The following is a 22,706-nucleotide window of genomic DNA, read 5'->3' as shown; positions in this document are numbered from 1 at the left end:
AAAAAATACATAGTAAATCTATTGTTCTGAGAAGTTTTTTGGGTTAAAAAAAATTTTTTTGTTAAGCAATCAACAAAGTAAATTCATCAACAAGATTAGCAATTAGCAACTAGCCTTAAATGAGTAATTGATCTAACAATGGGGTTTAAATACATAGAAGCAACCACAGCAACAAGATTCTAGAATTCATCAACAAGGATTTTTTTGGGTTTGATTCTTTTTGGAAATTTCTCAACAAGGGCTTTTTCTAGGTTTGATTCTTTTTGAGGTTGTTTTTTTGTTTGATTCTTTTTAAGAATGTCTCATTAAGGGGTTTTTCTAGGTTTGATTCTTTTTAAAAAATTTTTAGCAAGGGGTTTTTTTGGGTTTTATTTTTTTTAGAAATTTTTGGGTTTTTAAACATGGTTAGAAAAAGGATGAGGTGTTGATCAATTGGCAACACAATGAACGACGAATGGCGTTGGATTCTGACGGTGAGATTTCATGATTCTTGAACTTTTTATTTTTTGGGTTGTAGTTGGGTTCTGATTTGAGGATTTAAAAAGAAAAGAACACAGAAGAAGGGTTGAACCAGAAATTCTAGTTTCAGTTACGAAAAAACTATGCTGCTAGGGAAGGACGAAGATCAACAGTGGTCATTAGTGACAAGATCGATAAAAGAAGAGCTTGATTTTTGAGTGTTTGTTCTTCGATTACAAAGAATATGGAGAAGGCAGAGTTTACTTGAGAAAAGAAGTTGGAAAAGATAAAGTTTGTGACTATTTTTATTGTTTATTATATTGCAGAATAGTGATTCACGTTTTTTTTTTTTTTGCGCGTGTAAGCCACAATCATAGCAGAAAGTCTTATTTGAACAAATTCAAAAACGTTACATCATATATTGAATTAAATTAAAGTTGAGATCCTTAATTGAAAATCACACAAACATTAGATCCTTAATCGAACATTTAGCCATAAAAAAAGTTGGGCATTTTATTTAGCTTTATATCGGAGTAAAGTCATCTGTTCATTTATCTTGATCATATGTGGATTTACTAATATAGTGTGTTTACATTGAACTGGAACATAAATGAGATTTAATTAACTCTTAAATAAATGTCAAACATATTAAATCTCATAGGCATTAATTTTGCTTCAATTTTAATCACTAATTAATTATAATATCATTTTGTATATATTTATTCGTTTGAATTACTAATGGTGGGACTTAATTGCAAGTCAATAAACCTACTAATTTAGTGAAAATGTTTATAAATAGTGAAAGTTATGAATTAACGTTATGAAATTTGTATAATATATCTTTTGATCGGTTCTCGGTACTTAATCATTGAATCTCTAGCCAAAGTGTGCCAACAATAATTATGAATTATGTTTTGTATTAAGGTTTTGTTTATTTCATAAAGAATGACTTTTAAAAAATATTTTTTAGAAAATGTTTATATTTCCTAAATTAAAAGAGATTTTTTGTTATTTAGATGAGTTAATGAAAAATATTTTTCGTTGTTTGGTTCTTTTTTGAAAAATTATTTTTAAATAATATTAATATAACTATTAAAATATAAAAAATTATTTATTATTAAAATATATTGAAATTTTTTATTATTAAAATTATTAATATTAAAAAATAATTATATTTTAATAATAATATTTAATATTAAAATATTATGTTAATATAAAAAATACTTAAAATAAAACTATTTATTATTCTTTATATTATTTATTAATATATTATAATAATATTTATTAATAATATTTATTAATATATATTAATAGTATATTATTTATTAATAATATATTGTTATAATATTTATTAAATAAATTAATATTATTTATTAATAGTATATTATTTATTCATATAATATTATTTATTTATTAATATAATTTTATTTATAAGTAAAATTATATTCAAAAGTATTAATAAATGGGTTTATTCATCGGTAATTTTCTTTTCAAAAAATATCTTTTTTTTTTCAAATCTATAAGATAATTTTTAAAAAAATAATCTCATTTTTTATTGATTAATAAATTTTTTTTTGTTAATCAATTAATTTTTTATCAAATAAATATCTAAAAATATAAAAATAATTTTTCGTGAAACAAATAGAGCTTAAGATTATTGAAATGATCATTATGAAAAATCAATAATGTCAAGCTATAAGGAATAATTAAACTGATTGGATAGTTGAGATATTAATTTAAGTACGATAAGTACAAAGGATTGCTAAGTAAAAATAATCATTGTGGCAACGGTACGGTATCAAACAATTATGATATCAATTGGGCTAATTAATTTTAGGACTCAATTATTGGAAGTCCAAAACACATTTACCCTAAGATCTCCGAGATAACCAGTTAAACTTAATTGCACGTGGTTAAATCTTAACGAGGTGAAAAATGAAATTGCCCAAATTGTAAAATCAAATGCCTAAAAAGCATTTAGAGCAAGTGGGATGTTGTTAGGGATTTATGCTTTACAAATCACATTTCTTCCAATTGTTTTGGAAACAAAATCAGGAGAATAAAAGACAAGACAGATAATGTTTTAAAAGGAAATAGATAAAAAAATAAGGGGTATTGTTCATTCTATCTTTTAATAAATTAGTTTTAGACTTATTTTTGGAGTTTGGTCTTTGTATTAAAAGAGATTTTTTTTTTAGTTTGGTTTTGATATTATTAAAAGAGAAAATCAAGAGGGCAAAGGAGATAGATTGCGAAATCAATAACTTTTAAAAGAAAATTTCCGAAAATATGTAATTTTATTAATTCTTTGTTAATATGCAAGTGATATTATTTAACCCAATATTTTCCACAATTGTATTTGTTTAAATTAAATTTTAAAATGGACACCATCACAAACCTACATAATTTTCAAGCTAAATACCGCAATAATGTATACATGTAAAGAAAAAAAAAATCAAACCCATTAAAATATCCCTAAATTTTTTTCCTTGTCAAATTTTCCTTATCATTAAAAAAATATTGTTCATCTCATTTATTAGATTAAGATTGCATTAACTGGCTCTAATTGGAAATAAGAATAATAATATTATTGTTTGTAAATAATACAAACTTTAAAGACAATAATTTTATGTGTCTTAATCATAATTATTTCAATCACTGTATTTTTGGACTCTTTCTCATTTCTCATTATATGTTAAGGTAATGTTTGGCACATAATACCATTAATAGGATATGATGATAATAATTTTATATTATGTTTGATTTATATCTAAGAAAAATATAAGATTATAAGGAAAATTAATCATTCTCTTGGGATAGGATGATTTTATCCTTCCAAAGTGAAGAGAATTATTTTTAATTAATGGGATTGAATTTACATGTCCTTTTATATTATTAAACATTACATTAATAATTTAAATTATATAAATTTTGAGAAATGATAATTTTGACTAATAAATAAATTATTCTATCATAATATTTATACACATCAAATATAAGATATGATGATATTATTTAATATTATTTTATTCATAATATTATCTTATTCTATTCTATCATAATCTTATATACCAAACATAAGAGTATTACATAGTAAAAATAAAGATAATCATGTTTTTCATTTAAATTTTGATATCTTATAATGTTAAATTTCCATACATGTTAATTCGATACACCCGAAGTCTTCTTAATTAAACTATAGCTTACATGACATTTTTTTGGTAATTATGTTGGATTTAAATTTTATTATTAAAATTAAAAAATTTAATATTTTATCAATAAATCATATGACTATTGACTACGTACATGACATCTTTTATTAATCTTCACAAAATTCTCTTGGGATGGACCCTATCGACTGTGACTGTATTTGGATTTTCTGGCCACATGCATTATTTGTCCTAGTCATTTATCATTGAACTAGCTAGCTGCAATAATTTGGCAATGAAAAAACTCCCAATCGACATTGTTTGGCTTCTTTTACATTTTCAGTCTCTTCATCTAACCTTTGAAAGAGATTATATAAATTTACATGATTGTAGCTTTATGTTCGGGAAGATGTAGCCCAAGGCAAGCCCTTTCATTTTCATTCCAGCCTTGCCTGAGGGGAAAAAAAGAGGGATGGTTTTGGGTGTCTCTTTCTATAGGAAACATACAACACTAAAAAGTCCCAGCAGCATTGCAGAAACCAGAAAGCATGTTTCTCTTTTCCCTGTGAAATTACCAGAAGTTACACCTTGACCTTGGTGAAATCTGCCACTCACTTTCACTTTCACATGGCTAAAATTTTCCTGCTGCCATGCCATAAAAGTAGAAAAAGAAAAGGTATTCGATCTTGCAGGCTTCTAGCTGGAACACTTGGTCATTGTCCTCTTTTGTTTGTTCCACCTTGGTAAAAGTGGATTCCAATTTTCATGTAGTATTTAATAACCAATTAGTTTATTATTAATTAATAGATTCCATGAAGTTTAGGCACAAGGTCCAAAATATTTGCTTGTTAACGGCAAAAGTTCCATTCTTTGTTTCTTTTGAAAATTGTGATTCTTGGCAATGGTAGACCACATACTTCCTCAATGTAGACAATTTAATAATACAGAATGCATGTGTTAAGGGCTTCATGCCCGTAACGTCCACACAATGGACTGTCAACATTTTTCTAATTAATTTTGAATTTTCTGTATAAAAATTCTCTTTCTGCTAATCCATACAGTTATTGCTGACTTTATTTAGGGCTTAGGGTCCGTTTTGCTGATGGAAACTATTAGACGTCTAACCAATAATTGAGCAATCGATTAATAAATTGCTGAACTTTTAATTATAATCATCAAGATTTAAATCTTGATAATGTCAGTATCAATAAACAATCATAAATCTATTTTTCTGTTGATTGAAAATGATAAGCATTTTATACAAGAAAAGAGCTCAATTTTTTTTTTTTATTATTTGAGTTTTAACTGTCCCTTTCTCATTTGTAAATTTGATGAATGCTATTGATTAGTAGACTTGTATGTAACTTCAAATTTAAAAGAAAGGTATAAACTTAAAAAAGAAATGTTGCACAAAGTCTCAAGGAAGAAAAAATTTTATTTGAAATTATTATTGCTATTACAATGGACAAATATCTATAAGCTATTTGATGAAAATGCAAAGAAGGTAAAACAAAAAGCATAATTTATTACATTTTATACACATATTGCAAATGTATATTAGCATTTGGAATTGCACATAACATAGAAGATAATAAAGAATTTAATCTTGTATATATATAGCTAAAACTAGTGGTTAATTACTATTCTCTTTTGTTTAGGTGAATTAAAGCATATGATCTCCTTCAAAGGAAGGAATTGAGATACAAAAATCTATCCACCAGCCCACCTTTTCTTAATTTTCATTTTTTTTTTTGTTATATAAGGAGGGTAAAATCCTAGTACAAGAAAGAAGAAGGGAGAGAGGATTGGTTCGAAATTAAAATTAGGCTCTTCCTCAAGCGCTTTTATCCACTAAACTAAAAATTTGAGGACACCTTTTCTTAATTTTCAATATTTCATCTCAATTCTCAAATCTCAACCATGCATAAAAAGAAAAAAAACACCCACTTTAAGCCATCATGCTTCGTTTCTTTTTATTTTAAATAAAAGTTCGGTTTCTTTTATGGTTATACATTCCGATGTTTGGGATCTGTTCAAAATTAATATTTTGGGTGAATTGCGTTTATTTGTTATTTTTATTGATGATTGTATAAGAATAACTTTTAATGAAATCTTAAAATGAGATGAATTTGTTATTTCATAAATTCCAAAAAATAGTTCATACTTGGTGACAATGGAGGAGAATATCATGGTTTTGAGAGCTTCAGCATTATTTTGAAGCACATGGAATTATGCATCAAACTATATTATGTCATTTAGGATGTGTTAAACAATCCGAATTCAAAAGGAGATAAAAATAATTATATTGTGTAAATAATATAAAATTAATATAATATTATAAATAATTTTTAAATTATAATAAAATATTTAATATATTTTAATTTAAAAAATTTGCAATGTAATATTTAAATAAATAATTAATTAATGTGATATTTAAAAAATTATTTATCTGTCATATGTGATAATTTAAAATTAATCATGTTATAAGATGAATATCATATGAGTTAATAAGTTAATACTTCAAATATTATACTAAAAATTTTTAAAATTTAAATATCACAATAAATATTTTATTTTAATTAAAAATTATTTCTGATACTAATCTTATAAATTTAAAGATAAAAGTTTAATACATATATATTTGTTCGTTCACAAGAATATATTTTACAAAAATTTATCATTTTTATATGGTGATAACCTTGTGAATAATTCTCGTGAAGTCCTGCAAGACACATTTGGTTAAAGATTAATTGGACAGTTAACTTTATTTCAAAATTTTGGTTGAACCTATAATGTTAGTTTCCCATAAAAAGAACTAAACCTATAAATGGTAGGAGCATAGCATCGTTATATGTGTTAAAGGCAATTATTGAAAGGGAGCCACTGTAGGCTACTAGGCTAGGCAACAAAGTAATTAAGGCTGTGTCAGACTGAAAAGAAAGAAGTAGATTCATGTCAATAACACGATAACATTAAATTATAAAGTTTTTAAAGCCGATGTGTTTTGACCAAAGGTTTGGAGGGAAAACAAAAAAAAAGAAGAGGTTGAAATGGAAAATATAAACTCGTCAAATAATTGCCTCAGCTGATTAGTCTTGCTCAAATTGACTTTTGGAAGTGCACGGTCGATGAAAAAGGGAATAGGTATTGGTTTCGAATAAGACTTTTATGTTCTTTCAAAACTTTTTTAATCATTAACTCAAGAATCCAATTTTGACTTATTTTAATCCTATTCTTATGCATAGCTTTTGTATTTTTTCTTATTTTTAGTAGGAGTTGGGAATTTTTTTTTAATTTTTAATCTATTTTTGAATCCTTTTATATATATATATTTAAAAAAATATTATGTATATAAATTTTTTAAAATTTATATCTTTTAAATATCAATACTAATATCATATCAATTGATTCAATAATATATCTTGATAAACATGTAAATATATTTGTGAAAGAAAAAAAAAAAGACAACCTTCACGTGACAAATCTGCAGTAGCAAAGGGTGTTTTTGAGGGTGGAAATGTGGGCATGCATGATCAGAGATTGACAATGGCCAAGAAACGCCTAACTCGGTATAGGAAACAAAGATATACAGAAGACCCGTGAATGAGTAACTTTTCTTCATGGCTAGGCAGGCGGGCGGGCTTCTATGGAAATAGCTGATTACCAACCGGATATGAATTTCTTTCTTGAACAGATGATCTATCTAGCTATAGCTCAATATAATAACCAAAAACCACATAAGGGCCATATTATATATATCCCCGGCCTTTTACATCTAACAAATTAAACAAGATTATTATTAATTAATCCATTATAACACTTGACTATCTAATGATAATGGATATTTACGTATCATGCCCAACATCTAATATAAGAAATATTATTGTCTCTAAGGGGATGCTTTAGAGTTTAGAAATGTGAGATAATAACTATTGACTTGGGTGATCAAATATCTCAAAAGTTTGAGTTAATTGAAAATTTAGAAGAACCCTAGTATCATATCTAAGTTCTAAAATACTTTTTGATCAAGTGCAAATAGGATAATCAATGAACGATTTACATGAGGATCCAAATGGTAAAAGAATTCAAGTTTAAAAAAGATTAAAGAAACATTTTAATAGTTCAATTACTAGTACATCAATTTTTATTTAAAGAAAAATATTCGAATTTTCCTTCTCTAAATAAAAAAAAAAATATTGCATATATGGTTCATTGGATAAGAAGATACTAGGTGAAAAAAAAATATATATAAAAGGAGTGATGGTTCCATAATTTAAACTCAAGACATCAATATTGATATCATATATCAAATTGAGTGATTAATTATCACAAAATTAAATTAAAATTTTAACAAAATAAAAATCTTCATATGCAAATAAGATTGGTCATTGTCATATGAGTAGAGTCGACTTGATTAGATAAAGACAATGTCATGTGACTTGTGAGTTATCTATCTATTTTGGTTTTAAAGCCAAAATTGTTAGGTAATGGAAGGTGTGGATAAAGGGGGGGACCATTTGAATGCTTTGGGTCATTTATATATCCATATTAATTTGGTGGTGCATGACATGATGTGACCATTATTTTCCTTTTAGGTAATCTACAAGGCTAAAAGTCTTCCAAAGCTTTAATTGCGCTTTCTATTTTCCAACGAGATACTTGAGTCCATTTGTTGCAAGTTACATCATTTTAACCATAATTTGGAAGAAAGTTGGATGTTGTCGAAGATTAGTAAAACACTTTCATTGAATTTTGGATCTTTTTCACTTCCTACAAATATAATTCAATAATGATGAAAGGGATATTTTGTAAGTTTTGTTTATAATACCAATTTGAGCCTTTTTTTTTTTTTTAAACGAACTCAAGGCTTAAACCGAAATTAAGAAAAGAAAATCTACAAGCGCATGTTAGAAATTACCCTTTGAAAAAAATAAATAAATCAATTGGATTAAACGTCATATTTAATGAGTCATGTTTTTAGAATTGTTTTAATTTTTGACATATTATTTGACAAAGTGAAATGAAGGTTTTGAAAGGAAAATTATTTGACAATAAAATTTTTAAAATTTACAAATTAATTTATCAAAGTGTCTTATTAAAAAATGTTTCTAAAAATTAATAAATAGATATGTGGCAATTATATATAATACCCTTTGTAGAATTTAAAATTTTTTATTTTGGATGTATAAAATAATAATTCTAGTTTGAATAGAAATGTTAAGTTTGAATTAAATTATAATAATAGTATTTTTTATACATTATTTGATCTTAAATAAAATAAATGTTAATCAAATTTACTTTTACAAATAAAAAAAAAAAAACATTGTCAAGATCCCAACGAAAAGATAATCATTGTGTAATTTAACAATAACAAACTTAAAAGAGTTGCCCCAAATGGATAGCTACTAATTAAAACTTAAAACTTTAATTTCGAGATTTTGAGCTTAAATTTTGAGTAAGAGGCATGAAATTTGTAAAAAAAAAAAAAATGTTACTTTACATTGTATAAACTTAAAAAACAATGAGTTTCTATAAATACTCAAAAGAGCAACTCAAAATCTAATTTGTTGGTTGAAAAATGAGACTCCGTTTGATTTATACCTTTTAGTAATACCTTTTTCTATTTATTTTTTTTATTCCAATAAAAAAATCAACCAAAATAATAATAGAGCTATGTGGATGATATATGCCTTTAATTTAATTTCTTGATGGGCCTATCTTGGTCCTTTTTTATCCCCCTTGAGGCCCAACTTGGAAATGGAAAACGGGAATGAATGAAATCCATGAAAACTGAAAAAAAGAAACAAGTCTAGCCTTGAACGGTTTCTAACTGTCCATATCTCCACCAACCAACGGTTGCAATTCCATCTCACAAATCTCTTCAAGCACACGCATGAAAAACTTCAACAGGAATCCTATTGGTCTCTTCACAATGCACACGGATCATTACTCTTAAATCTCCCAGCCGTTGATAACCTTTCCAATCCACGGTTCACATTAACCCATTTAAAACCTGTAAAGAAAACCAAAGTCACTCTTTTCCCGCTTTCTCCATGTCTCTCCCTATAAATGAAACCCTTCCTTTCCCTCATTCCTTCATCGTTCAAAAATTTGCTCTACATTTCTGTAAAACGGTTTTAATCAATTTTTTAGAATTAAAATGGCACGGACCAAGCAGACCGCTAGGAAATCAACCGGAGGAAAGGCGCCACGTAAGCAGCTAGCCACAAAAGCCGCTCGCAAGTCGGCTCCAGCAACCGGAGGAGTGAAGAAGCCTCACCGTTTCAGGCCAGGAACCGTGGCCTTGAGAGAAATAAGGAAGTACCAGAAGAGCACGGAGTTATTGATACGGAAACTTCCATTTCAGAGGCTGGTGAGAGAAATCGCTCAAGATTTCAAGACGGATCTGAGGTTCCAGAGCAGCGCCGTGGCTGCCCTTCAAGAAGCAGCAGAGGCGTATCTGGTGGGACTATTTGAGGATACCAATCTTTGTGCTATTCATGCAAAGAGGGTTACTATTATGCCCAAAGATATTCAGCTCGCTAGAAGGATTAGAGGGGAAAGAGCTTAAGCCAGATGTGTTGGTTTAGAATTTGAAGATGTGGGATTTCGCTTAGTCTTTTGCATTTTTTGGTTGTAATGATGTGAAGTGACGAAATCAAATGGGTACTTCTCCCTATTAATCTATCGTTTGACTCAAAACTATTTGTTAATCTGATTTTGAGTTTGAAGTAATTGCCCGTATATTTTGGTTCTTTTTCTTCTAGGATATGTACTCTAATTGTCTACTAAAAAAAAATTTGGGATTGATATGAAGCCTGGTGCCGGGCTTGTTGGCCTGGGATGAGGGACGTTGTCGTTGGTTTCACAGTTCGGAACTCAAATTCTTCTACCGTCTGCTTCTCTCTTCTGCAAAATCTACTAGTGAACTTGGCTTTGGACAGGAGGCAATAATTTCTGAAAGGTGTACGGATAATTTTTTAAATTTAAAAATATCCTAGTAAGTGATAATGGTCGACTTTTTAAAATGCAATTTTTTTAAAAAGTAAATAACTAATTAAATAAGATTATTTGATAGAAATTAAACTTAAGTTATTATTTTGTGTCATTATTATAAGTTGTCTACATATAAAATTACATGTGAATAGATTTTTATCAGATAATCATGAACATCATCCTAACATATTTTATTAGATATATATATCAGATATATTATATCATATATGATTGTATATATCATAATGATTTATTTGGATTGTGTAAATTTTCTGAATAAGAGGGTGTCACTTTAACTAACGCCAACAAAATATACATACATATATATATATATATATATATCTATATATATATATATGTCCTAAAAAAAAAGAATGCGACAAAGTTCCCCGTATGATAGACATAACAAAGAGTAGTGCATCCAGAAGCCATGTATCCATTTCTAAATATGACGTATGAAATTTACAAGTCTTCTGAATTTTCTGGACCATTCTACCTAATTCTGAGCAGCTTCGATCAAAGGACTTGCTTTCTAATGTATGAAATTTTTTGATATATACACAATGAAGCTGAGAAAAATCATACCCAGTTGTTTGGAAGTAAAAACTCATGAAATCTGAAGGAGACCTCCCCTGCAGTGTCTCGCTGTAGTTTGTCATCTGCCTGCTCGCTTGTAACAATGCTCTCATTTGGTTCTTCATGTGGCAGAGGCAGTATTTGATTGTCATTGGGTTGGTGGGCTAATCTAACTTCAGCTGGCAATGGTAACACTGATGGAGAAGGAACCTGAAGCCTGGCACTACCAAAACCTTGGGAAACCAATGATTGATCCCACAACAAGACATGCATAAGAATAGGCACCTTGGCATGTCGGTGTAATGAGAGCTTCTGACTTAGGGAAACAGTATCAAAGCATCGAACAGCTCCTGTTGAAGAAACCATCCATGGAAGAACCTTCTGATTTGATAGTCTTGAGACAACCATCAGCCTACATGCACTCACTGATTCTTTATAGAGGGTGCTGAGTCCCGATCTTGTTGAAGGCACATTTTCATCCCCATCAATAACAGATGATATATAGATGAATCCCTGTCATTACAGACAAAACAATCAGCAAATATAGTAACAAATTTCTTCATATTATCATCTAACTATGGGGTGCAATGCCTGTATAATCCCCTCAAGGCTATTTTCATTCCGACTCTTGGCTTCTATTTTCATAAATCTAACTTTTATGTGCCTTGCTACATTAGGATAACTGTGATCATTGAGATTTTACTAGTTTTCCTTTCCCAAGTATTTCATTATTAAGTAACCTAGAATTCATCCTTTAAGCAAACATTAAGCTAGTTACTAGTATGACAAAAAAAAAGGACGATAATGTCTTCATCTGGATCAATATCATGACCAGTCAGATTTTCTTTCTTTCTTTTGCTAAACTATTGATCAAATTATTTTCTCATAATCATGTTCTTTTATATTTTTAAATTTATATGTATCTAGATTTTATATATGAGAAATATGTTCGTAATATTTTGCATCCCCTTCAAATAAAATCCTAGTTTCACCCTAGAATAGTCACAACCATGGAGTATCAGACAGTTTACCTCTTTTGTGCGGCTAATGGCGAACCCGAGCTTTGTGTCATCCTCTTTTAGTTTGATCTCAATTGCAATTTCTCCTGCAAGTGGGGCATACCATAGACGAACTGCTCGAACAACTCCAATGTCGATCCCATGGTAGTCCTCAAAACCATATAGGCTTGCATTGGCTTGGTTCGATAAGTCAGATAATGATCCAGCATTTACACTAGCTGAGGCTGTCTCTCCAGAGATCTGCTCCAAAAATTAAAGAAGAAAAAAATAGTTCCAATAATCAGATGAACATGAATAATCTTGGCTAGATGGTCAACCTGAGAGAGAGGTATCCTAAGAATTTAGATCAGAGAATTGCCTTGAACCCTATCCCCTTAATGTCCTACATCATGTGATGGAAGGTAAAGCAGAGAGATGTGTGCTTAAGGATACTTCAATTTTTTATTTTGGGCAATCAAACTATTCCATTTATCTGAAAAAACAGTATACCAGTATCTTTAGCATAAGCATCTCATTACATTCTCATTTTCTAGCCTCTTCAACGAGATTTCTATCTGTCCAGAATCTCTAGTGACAAGAATCTTAATCTACTTTTCATCTTGGAGGTGCAGGTAATCCATCCATACTCAATATATGAACCAAGGAAGATGGGCGTAAGTTTACCCATTATAACATGCACATCTTCATATACTGGGTTTGCTACCCAGTCCACAGCTTTACTAGCTGTTCTACTTATCTACTTTATCTTACAATCCTCAAACCTCTGCCATCTATTCTGTATTTCCTTTATGATAGGCAAGATTATACAGTTTCATTTCCTACCGTTAAGATCCATACTCTAATACTATTTTGTAATCATTCTGCACCATAATCTTTATCTTCACTGATTCAGCTAACTCTATTCCTTCTTTTACAGCAATTTCTTCAGCCTCAATACATGTGTTCACATCCACCATCTTCCCTACTCCAAAAAGCTTTCCATCACCATTTCTCACCACACCTATCCCAGCTTCCTTCTGTACTTTGTTAAAAGAGGCATCACAATTTATTGCAATCCCGTCACCTTGGGGACATTCCCATACCTGTTCATGCTGCTGATTAGCCTTTGCACTCTGTCTGATTCCATCCTTTCCCGCTGCAAGTCTCTCCTCCACACATTTATTAATTCTCCTTATTTTCTCTATTGGATCCACCATTTTCTTCTGAAACATTGCCCTACACCTCTCATTCCATATTAGCCAACAACTCATAGCTACCAAAATTGTTATCTCATTATTCTGCATCTTATCACCACTAATAATTTGCAGTATCTTCCCAATCCATCTATCCACAGTCGTTATCTGACTTTTATCTATTTTATATCCCACTTTGATTCCAAACCACACTGTTTCCACCCAATCACAGAGTAGCAGTATGTACCCAATAGTTTCTTCTGCTTTCCCACAACTAATTTCCACATGCTCACCATAGAAAAATTTTAACTTTTGTTGCCACCTGTATCTTCCATATTGCTTTCTACGTAGCCTCATCCACAGTATGAGACGTCGAGGGGCTTCTGTTTCTCAATCTGTCCTCTTTCAGCTTGTGATACCCACACTTTACAGAATACTCTCCATTTTCAGCATCTAGCCATACAACTCTATCCCTTCCCCCATCCTTACAAATAGGAATGGGTAGAATTTCTTTCACTACATCTTCATCAATTCTATTTCTGATGCTTTCTATCCTCCATTCTTCCCTATCTTTATCCATAATATCTGCTATCTTTAAAAGCATCCTCTGCTCATCTTCTGCATATCCTCCAAACAAAGAGAGAAGAGATCCTTTAGATAACCACTTATCTTTCCACGAGCTAATATCTTCACCATTCATTACTTGCCACAACACATTTTCTCGTCCCTCCCTTCATTAAGACTTGCCCATGCCTATGATGCGTTGGCTCCTTGTCTTGCCTCTAAAGAATTACAATGCAGAAAATAAATTCCTTTCATAATTTTTGCCCAGTGTGCTTTGGGTGAATTTAACAATCTCCATCCATGTCTGGCCAATAAAGCTTTATTAAACAAGGACAAATCTTTAAAACCCATTCCACCATTCCCTTTCCTACTTGCCAGCTTAAGCCAGCTTGCCCAATGTATTTTCTTCTCTTCCTGCTGCTGCCCCCACCAAAATTTTGCCATTTCTGCATTGATATCATCATATACCTTCTTGGGTATCTTAAAACACTGCATTGTATACGTCAGGATAGCACAGGCCATTGCTTTGATCAGGACCTCCCTTCCTCCAGTTGATAGCAAAGATTGTTTCCATGCCTGCATTTTACCCATTATCTTTTCCTTGACAAATCTCATTGCTTCACATTTTGTCTTATACCACAAATGATGGCATACCTAAGTATGTTCCAGGGTTAGATGCCACTGCCATCTTCAAAACTTCTGCCAACTCCTTTCGAACCTGCTCAGGAGTATTATTACTAAAAATAATACTAGATTTACTCAAATTTATCAGTTGACCAAATGCATCACAATACTTTTCAATTATACTAAAAATAGCTTCACAGTTTTTCCTATTTGCATTTAAAAAGAAAAGGGAATCATCGGTGAAAAGAAGATTAGTTATGAGAGGACAATCTTTACTTGACACCAAAAGGACTCCTAGACTCAATGGCAGTGTAGATCATCCTAGAAAGGACATCAACTACAAAGAAAAGCAGGTAAGGGGATAAAGGATCACATTGCCTAAGACCTCTAGTAGGAATTATAGCGCTAGATTTCTTACCATCAACAACCAGATTATATGACAGATTATTGGTCCATTTTGTAGTAAATCCCATTTTCGTAAGAACTGCCTCAAGGAAATCTCAATCCACCCTACCATAGGCTTTGTTCATGTCCACCTTTAGAGCCATTTCATACCTACTCCCTTTCTTCCTTATCTTCAGGTAATGGAATACTTCATTAGCCACCAAGATATTGTCCTGAATTTGCCTATTTTCCAAAAAAGCACTCTGATTCTATGTAATCAAACCTCCCATAAGAGGCTTTAGTCTTTTCACCGATATTTTTAACAGCAATAATTCTTTAAACATTGTTCCATGCAGTGCATATAAACATCTACTAATGTATCATGTTCCTTTGTTTTTTTTTTTTTTTTTTTGGCTTTTTAACCATATGTATCACATTGTTAGAACATAGAAAATATTAAAAGGCATGCCGTGAGTGTAAAATGATCAAATGTTAATGTCAGAGGTGAAACAACACCCTAATACTTGATTGAAGAGATGGACTTGCTACAGCTTGTGTTAAAAAGCTTTTGAGGCTAGTGACTGTACCTTAGTAAGCAGGGATTCAGTCTGGATATTCATGAAAACAATGGGGACACCAGAGGCCTGAGATGCATTTAGCCAAGCATTTGCTCGGGCAAGAGTATCCTCCAAGTCGTTGTATCGAGAAGCCACTCGATCAGAAGCTTTTGGAAGGAGAAGAACAGAAAGAAAACAGCTGGCGTTGGGAATTGATAGTACCTGCTGCATCCTCCTCTCCCATGGATATGGGACATATCCATCCTGAAGCCTTGTCGTTGTTAGTTCACTGACCATCCTGGAGTTCCTTGAAGCTGCGAACTCATTATTTAAAATTGCATCAGAAAGTAGAAAGAGTGAAGAAGATTCAAACTTTCATTTTCATCAAGTTATGGGTAGGGGCAGAACATTTATGGACATGTGTGGCATTAGGCAGGGACCATGTAAGCTTATTTAAAACTTTTCCAAGCATGCTTTGTAGGTTACATTCACATTACAACACTATGATTTTGAACATCTTACAACCATTGATGCCAATTCAGGTAAGGAATGGCTAAAGTAAAACAGATGTAGGCTGTCCATAACAACTGCAGGATATTTACTTAAATAGCCAGACAACCAACACCTTTCCTTTTCTGTGTAGACTATCACTTGTCCTGTGGCATTCTGTATACCACTTTAAGGAACAAGGACAACACGTCAAACCCAGTCATGGAATGGGGCAATTATTGAATACAATGTGTGATGAAATGTTAAAAGAAGACAGAAATATCTTAAAAAATATTACAAATCATACTGGCATGCATTAAACCACAACAGTTTGCATCAGGAGAAAGCACCATCTGAGATGGAAAAGAAAAGGTGCTCCTTCCCTTAACAAATGCTGTGATTTGTTGGTACTTGGTAGCAGTTGTCAGCTTGAGGACATCATCCAATCTTTCAAATAACATAAACTAAAATTGTTACAATTGCATTTCTGCAGGCTGTCCCTACTCCCATTCTAAAGCATTAGTTAGGAAGGTAGTCCCTCTACCAATTGCAAACAATTTATCTTCATGCCTTCCATCATTTCAAGGTACAAAATTTTAAGGTATGAAAGATATGACTACAAATAATGAAAGATGATATAATGGTTAAGAAAATTTATAAAAAAGTTGTTTTTATAGAAATGAGTGATGAAGAAGATTTAAAACTAAGACCTAACATGATTTCTTTTTTTGGCCTTTCATACAGTCGACCATAGAGTTATGAGATATAAGGTTTAGTTTGTTATTGTTGCAAGTTGCAAATGAACCAAATATGAACAAACTTTACTATATTTGTAATTTGTTCATATAATTAATGAATCATGAAATGTTATTCGTAATCATTTGTTAAACTTAACAAAGGAACATAAACGAATAAAGACTAAGCTTATTCACGAATTGTTTGTTGAACATTCTTTTAATTTACATTTCCACATTATAAACAAGTTGAAAATAAACAAATTTTGTTACGTTAGTAATATATTTATTTAATTAACGAACTCCAAAATATTGTTCATGATAATTTCCTAAGGTCAATAAACAAACTTAAATAAACAAAATTGAGCATATTCAGTAGTTATTTATCATACGTTATCTTCACTTGATAGAGACTAAAAAGATTTTGATAAATTCCATTTTTGAACATGTAAGCACTTAATTAACCATTGATCTATGCTTTAGGAGACCCAAGACTACTGCAATCCAGCAAAGATCCAACTTAGTTCCCCTTTTTCCTGCTGGGAGCTTAATTTTTTCAAGCTGATATGCTTCCTAGTCTGAACTCTAGAGCCTATCAATGCAACGCAGGTGTGAAAAGTAAAAGCTGGTTTTGACAAGCAGTTCAACTGTCTAATGTTAATCAAGCAAAGCAAGACTTAAGACAATTAACACGTTATTCATATCACGGAGTTGAGTAAAACAAATCTTTAAAAATGATAAATCACCACAAAAAAAGAAAAATAGGCTTCCATTTTTATCGTAACGAGCCTAGAGGGGCTTTGTAATCATGACTAAAGTTTTTTCTAAAATTATCATGTCAAGAATTTCCACTCATAATTATCCTACAATAAATACGACTGACTCCTTTGCCAACCCATGTCAAAATCACGTGTTAGCATTAAAATTATTTTAATTAAACCCATACCAGACGGCGAAAAATTAACGAGGTTTTGTTGTTACCGATTTTGTTATGTAAAATTATGGTTAGCTTATCATTCAAGCTAACAGTGGTTTTTCTTTAAAAACTACTTTTGATTTAATTTTAATGTTAAACAATAAAAATCTAGTTTGTAAAATCAAACAAAATAAGTTTCTAATTTTTTTGGCCAATAAAAGTTCCTAATTAGATTTTTTGTGGTTAATCATAATTTTTTTTGATAAAATAACTTTATTATCCTTATATATGTAATTTTTTTATTATTTTATATATATTTTATTACATATTTTGATTTACTATAATACTTTTTTCAACAATTCTAAATGTAAAATTCATAAACCATAATTTTTTTTTATCTTACTTTTAAACACATTTTTTCAACTCAATATTTTTTTAAATACGATAGCAATAGCAATACCAAACTTTGTTAAAATATTATTTACAACAATAATTTTTTCCATTAAATGTAACAGTTGGGAGTTATGTTGGAAAACCATTGTTTGACAATCAGACGAGCTGATTACTCGTTACTTAAGATGAAAGTAATATAAATAATAAATTTATGAATAATTAGCCAATCAGACTGTCCAAAATTCTGATGTGATATTTCCTTAAATTAAATAAGAGAGAGAACAGTTTAACCACTACTAGTTTCGTTTCAATGCAACTTTTGAAAGTTGCTTTTAATTAAATGAGATTTTTTATTTTTATATATTTATTTTTTGTTTATGTAAAATATAAAAATTATTATATATAATTTTTTATATTTTTATTAAATTTTTATATATAAATTTTTAAAATTTTAATTATGTAATTTTTAAATTTTTTAAAATATTTTTATATTAATATAATATTTAAAATTATCAAATTTATTTTTAATAAAAAGGTTTTTAAAGAAAAAAAATTGAATTGAAAAAATAGAAGGGAAGTTAAGCACTTGAAATGGTAGTCGTTTTTTTTTTGGTATATCACTCAATTAACCAAAAAAAAATTAAAAACATTATACTGAAAATTGGGGAGAAGTTAACAGGATCGAATTATAACAAATTAGCATAAAATTTATTTATGCAACAAAAAATTAAAGGTTCGTATCTTCAACATAACTGGGCCCAGATAATACAAGTTTTTAAAGTTTTTTTTCCAAAAAAAAAAGTGAAACTGTCATTGTCGTCAGGGAAACTGGTCCCAATTCCAACCTGAAAGTTTTGCCCATTGTCACTCCGTTACATAAAAATTTAAAAGTAATGAAAGTTTATAGTATTTTATTTAAGTGTGCAATTAAATTTATAGTTAATATTTATTTAAATTAATTTTATTTTTATATTTAATTTAAAATCATTAACTTTTAACCATAAATATGATTAAAATTACATTATTTAGCTTCTGATAAATTAATCAAAACTTTCTTTAATTTTCAAGTAGCGAAAAAAAATCTTTTCTTATTATCACTACCATAAAAAATCAACGAAAGCATCCTAAAGATTTCGTATAAATTGTAAAATTTATCTTCAATTAAAAAATATTTTATGTGCGAAAAACTATAATTCTTACACGTGTGTTAAGACAAGATTTGTGTATCGAACAGAGGCTAGAGAATCCAACCCAACAACAGAATTAAAAGGGCAACGCAAAAGATTCGAATTAAAAAAAAAAAAAAACAGAAATCAGCACTCGACTCGACGGGCCAACTCGGTGGCCGATAAAAAAAAAAAAAAACGCACCTTGCAACTCGAGGCACTCGGATTCAGTGCGATCCGAAAACCCCACAGTGTAATTGGCATCCGCTATAGACCTCAACATATATTGCTTTTTCCCGCCAGAAGCGTTAGGCACGATACAGGCCTGCAACTCAGCGAACACGTCGCTGCCTCGCCTGACTCGGACGAGAATCAACGTCTCCTTATTCTTATACGAGCTGTGAAGAACCTTCTGGACTCCGCTCTTGCCGCCTTTAAAAGGTGCCTTATGGGTGAGACCAGAGCCGGATCCAATTCGAATCTCCTCAACAATATCACCAGTCTGGAGCATATCTCCGGTCCATTCGTCTGCTTTTGAACTCCCTTTCAGGCATTCGATTGAGAGTACGGTGTGCGATCTCATGCTCTCCGATTTTAGGTTTCGGTCCATGGGCATTTTCGGGTCGGGTCAGGCTGAAAAGTATATAAAACTTTTTTTAAATGCTCGCAATGATCACCATCTCGGGGAAGAGAAAATAAAAAGCAAACTTTTGAGAGACGGTTCTGGAGGGCAGAAATCGGAATTTGGCGATGATTGTGATGGAATATTATTGTCTTAAAAGGGACAATCTGGGTTGAAAAAAAAAATTTGAAGAACGAAAAAAAAAACCAAGAGGGAGAATGTGGAAGAGAAAGTCAAGGGGGAGAAGGGAGAGTTGGAATTGGAAACGGAAGGATGATGAGAAATGATAAGGTGCGGAATATGTAGGGCAGTGATTGGCAGCTGGAAATTAGAATCGGAGAAACATAGATAAACTTTAATTGATAACATAATTTTCATTTAGATTAGATTGTTAATATTATAAATAAATAAATAAAGGAGAAAGGGTTTGATTGTCAAAGTAAAACAGTGCAACAGCAACATATTTATTTTTTATTATATTAAAATGTAAATTAAATTTAGGTTTGAATTGGAATTTGGTTTTTTCAATGTTATACTCCTTTCGTTTTATTTTTTATTTTTTTAAAAATGTTTTAAAATTATGTCATCTTTTTTTTTTTAACATTCAAAATTTTAACATTTTATATTTTAAAATTAATTTTAAATTTTTTATTTTTTCACATTAAAAATTATAAAATTTTGATTTTATAAAAAATTTTAAAAATTTTTATTTAATGCATTAAAGTCAAACTTTTTACTTAAATTTCGTGAAAGTTAATAACATTTAAATAATTTAACAAGAAAAAAGTATTTATTATTAAAATATAAAAATTTTATTTATTAATATTTAATATAATAATATCATCAAATCAAACCTAATTAAATATGACATATGAATTTATACAAATAACTTGATCAATAAATGCTTATGATAAAAATATAAATCAATATATGATCACATTATTAATTTTTATTATGTGTCTTATAGTATTAATTTATCAAGTTCGTGTCCAATACGATAAAACCGTAACTTTCCAAAATAGACATAACTTTTACCATGTCATGGAATCACTCATTTAAATGGGTTGGCTAAATTCTTAAACTTTTATTTAAGTAGATCATATGATTTAGATACAAGGAAATTTATTGTAGATTTGTTCCTTAGATATTCTCTTTTATATTATGTATTAAAGGTAATTTCATGTTATGTGTAATAAGAGAATAAATACTAATTTGGTCTTTAAAATATATCATTTCTATTATATTAGTATTTATAGAAATAAAATTTATAATTAGGTATCCAAAGTTTGCTTCTGTCAGGTACTTTATCCATTTAAACTAATACTATTAACCAACTAGTGATGTGGCATAAATGCCCAATAAAATTATGACATATGGCATTTTTGTTTTAAATTTTTTATTTTTAACTTGAAAAATTAAAAAAAGTAAAATCAAGAAAAAGAAAATTAAAGAGGGCGAAAATGGGAGAGAGAATAAGAAGGAAAGGGAAATGAGGTATTGACTGTTTGCATTGTACAACCAACTTAAGGTTGATGGTCGATCTAACTCGACTACCTTTGAAACGTCGATTAGTCATCTGCCCCCAACGACTTAACCTTTTCCCTCCCTTACCCTTCTCTTATTCCTTTTTTCCCCTCGAAACCCATCATTGCCTTGTTCTTTCTCTCTTAACTTCAACATTAAAGAAAAGCTCAGTTCAAATAAGGGTTGGTATTGTAAATATTACCAAAGATATGTTTTTTAAAGGCTTATTAATGTAAAAACATAGTTTTATAATCAATTAATATGTAAATGTATAAAAAAATAATATTTTGAAAGTACAAAAAGAATTAGATTGAAGTAACGAGGGAGCAGCTGACTAAGTAGCTGACTGTTAAGTAAGAGAAGTTGAGTGCCTTAGGAATTGTCCCAAACTAGTTTACATTCTAACATAAAAAGAGATATGGGCAGCTAACTGCCCTTGAAATACGGTTGACTTTCTTACCAAAAAAGGTGAGCAATCGACTACCTAAAAGAAGGCATCTAAATTTTTTCATTCTGTTTGAAAAAGCAATTCATTACCTTCGAAGGGTAATCTATTGCCTTATCCCAGAACTACAAAAATTGAAATAAAAAAGCAAGCATTTAAGTGTTTAATGTTGGGAATCCGAATACTCATTTTCTAGATAAAGAAAAAGCCTAAAGCAATCCACTGCCTTTGTAAAGTAATTGGTTGCTCGTCTTAGAAAATAGAAAAACAAGTCCATTAAACATGTTCTTTCATTTTAACAATTGTATTACTTCATTAAAAAGATACCCATTTGTGGAAGGACATTAGAGATATCTTTTAGGACTTATATACACTTCCTAAATACTTATTTCAAGATACTTTTACATCTTTTCAAGATCAAATCAAGAAATTTTCTTCTTACATTCATTTTTCTGGTTCAGGTTTAAAAGAGATCAAAAAAGAGTTGAAGTGCAATCAATTCTTCTTCATTAGGCATTGTATCCTAAGGACAATGCTTCTAGTAACCATTCGCACCTAGTTAGGGAACTATTATCCTTAAGAAAGCTTCCTAGAAGTACCTAGCCTAAAGTTCTTTTTTCAAATTCATCTTCTTTAATAAAGTTGCATTTTTGTTATTGATGCACACTTTTGGGGTCACTAGATGTTTAATTTTAAAATTAAAAAAAATATGGGAGTTACTACCAATCTTTTTGTTAGGTGTGATTAACCACCTGAAAAAATTTATTTTTTTTAACAAAATAATGAAATGAGTTTAAAGTTTATCAAAAAGATAATTTTGGTCTATCAAAACAAAAGTGGGCTTGAGAGTCGGTTACTTGTGGGAAATGATTAGCACCCTCACAACGTCTATGAAAATTGATACCCATTAGTCATGC

General features: G+C 30.0%; 2 protein-coding genes across 2 annotated transcripts; one reads left to right on the top strand and one right to left on the bottom strand.

Annotated features, from left to right (window-relative positions):
- Positions 1-9,700: 9,700 nt before the first annotated feature.
- On the top strand, positions 9,701-10,321 carry LOC111302753 (histone H3.2). Its single transcript, XM_022898551.2, has one exon. It carries the CDS (start codon positions 9,769-9,771, stop codon positions 10,177-10,179), a length of 411 nt encoding a protein of 136 aa, XP_022754286.1. The 5' UTR covers positions 9,701-9,768; the 3' UTR covers positions 10,180-10,321.
- A 658-nt stretch (positions 10,322-10,979) lies between these two features.
- Positions 10,980-20,192, bottom strand: LOC111302751 (uncharacterized). The gene is made up of 4 exons (XM_022898550.2): positions 19,403-20,192; positions 15,531-15,814; positions 12,212-12,439; positions 10,980-11,693 (listed from the first exon to the last, which is right to left on the bottom strand). Exons 1-4 carry the CDS (start codon positions 19,812-19,814, stop codon positions 11,184-11,186), a joined length of 1,434 nt encoding a protein of 477 aa, XP_022754285.2. The 5' UTR covers positions 19,815-20,192; the 3' UTR covers positions 10,980-11,183.
- Positions 20,193-22,706: the final 2,514 nt, after the last annotated feature.

This window comes from Durio zibethinus, chromosome 13, assembly GCF_047325235.1.
Source record: "Durio zibethinus cultivar Kanyao isolate XHJ-2024 chromosome 13, ASM4732523v1, whole genome shotgun sequence".
Classification (NCBI taxonomy): Eukaryota; Viridiplantae; Streptophyta; class Magnoliopsida; order Malvales; family Malvaceae; genus Durio; species Durio zibethinus.
This window is presented reverse-complemented; position numbering and strand designations above follow the sequence as displayed.

Coding starts and splice junctions, on each gene's coding strand:
- LOC111302753 (XM_022898551.2), top strand. CDS start 9,769: ATGGCACGGACCAAGCAGACCGCTAGGAAATCAACCGGAGGAAAGGCG.
- LOC111302751 (XM_022898550.2), bottom strand. CDS start 19,814: ATGCCCATGGACCGAAACCTAAAATCGGAGAGCATGAGATCGCACACC. Junction 15,815..19,402: donor CGAGTGCCTCGAGTTGCAAG/GTGCGTTTTTTT, acceptor ATGAGTTCGCAG/CTTCAAGGAACTCCAGGATG. Junction 12,440..15,530: donor CTGAATCCCTGCTTACTAAG/GTACAGTCACTA, acceptor TTTTTGGAGCAG/ATCTCTGGAGAGACAGCCTC.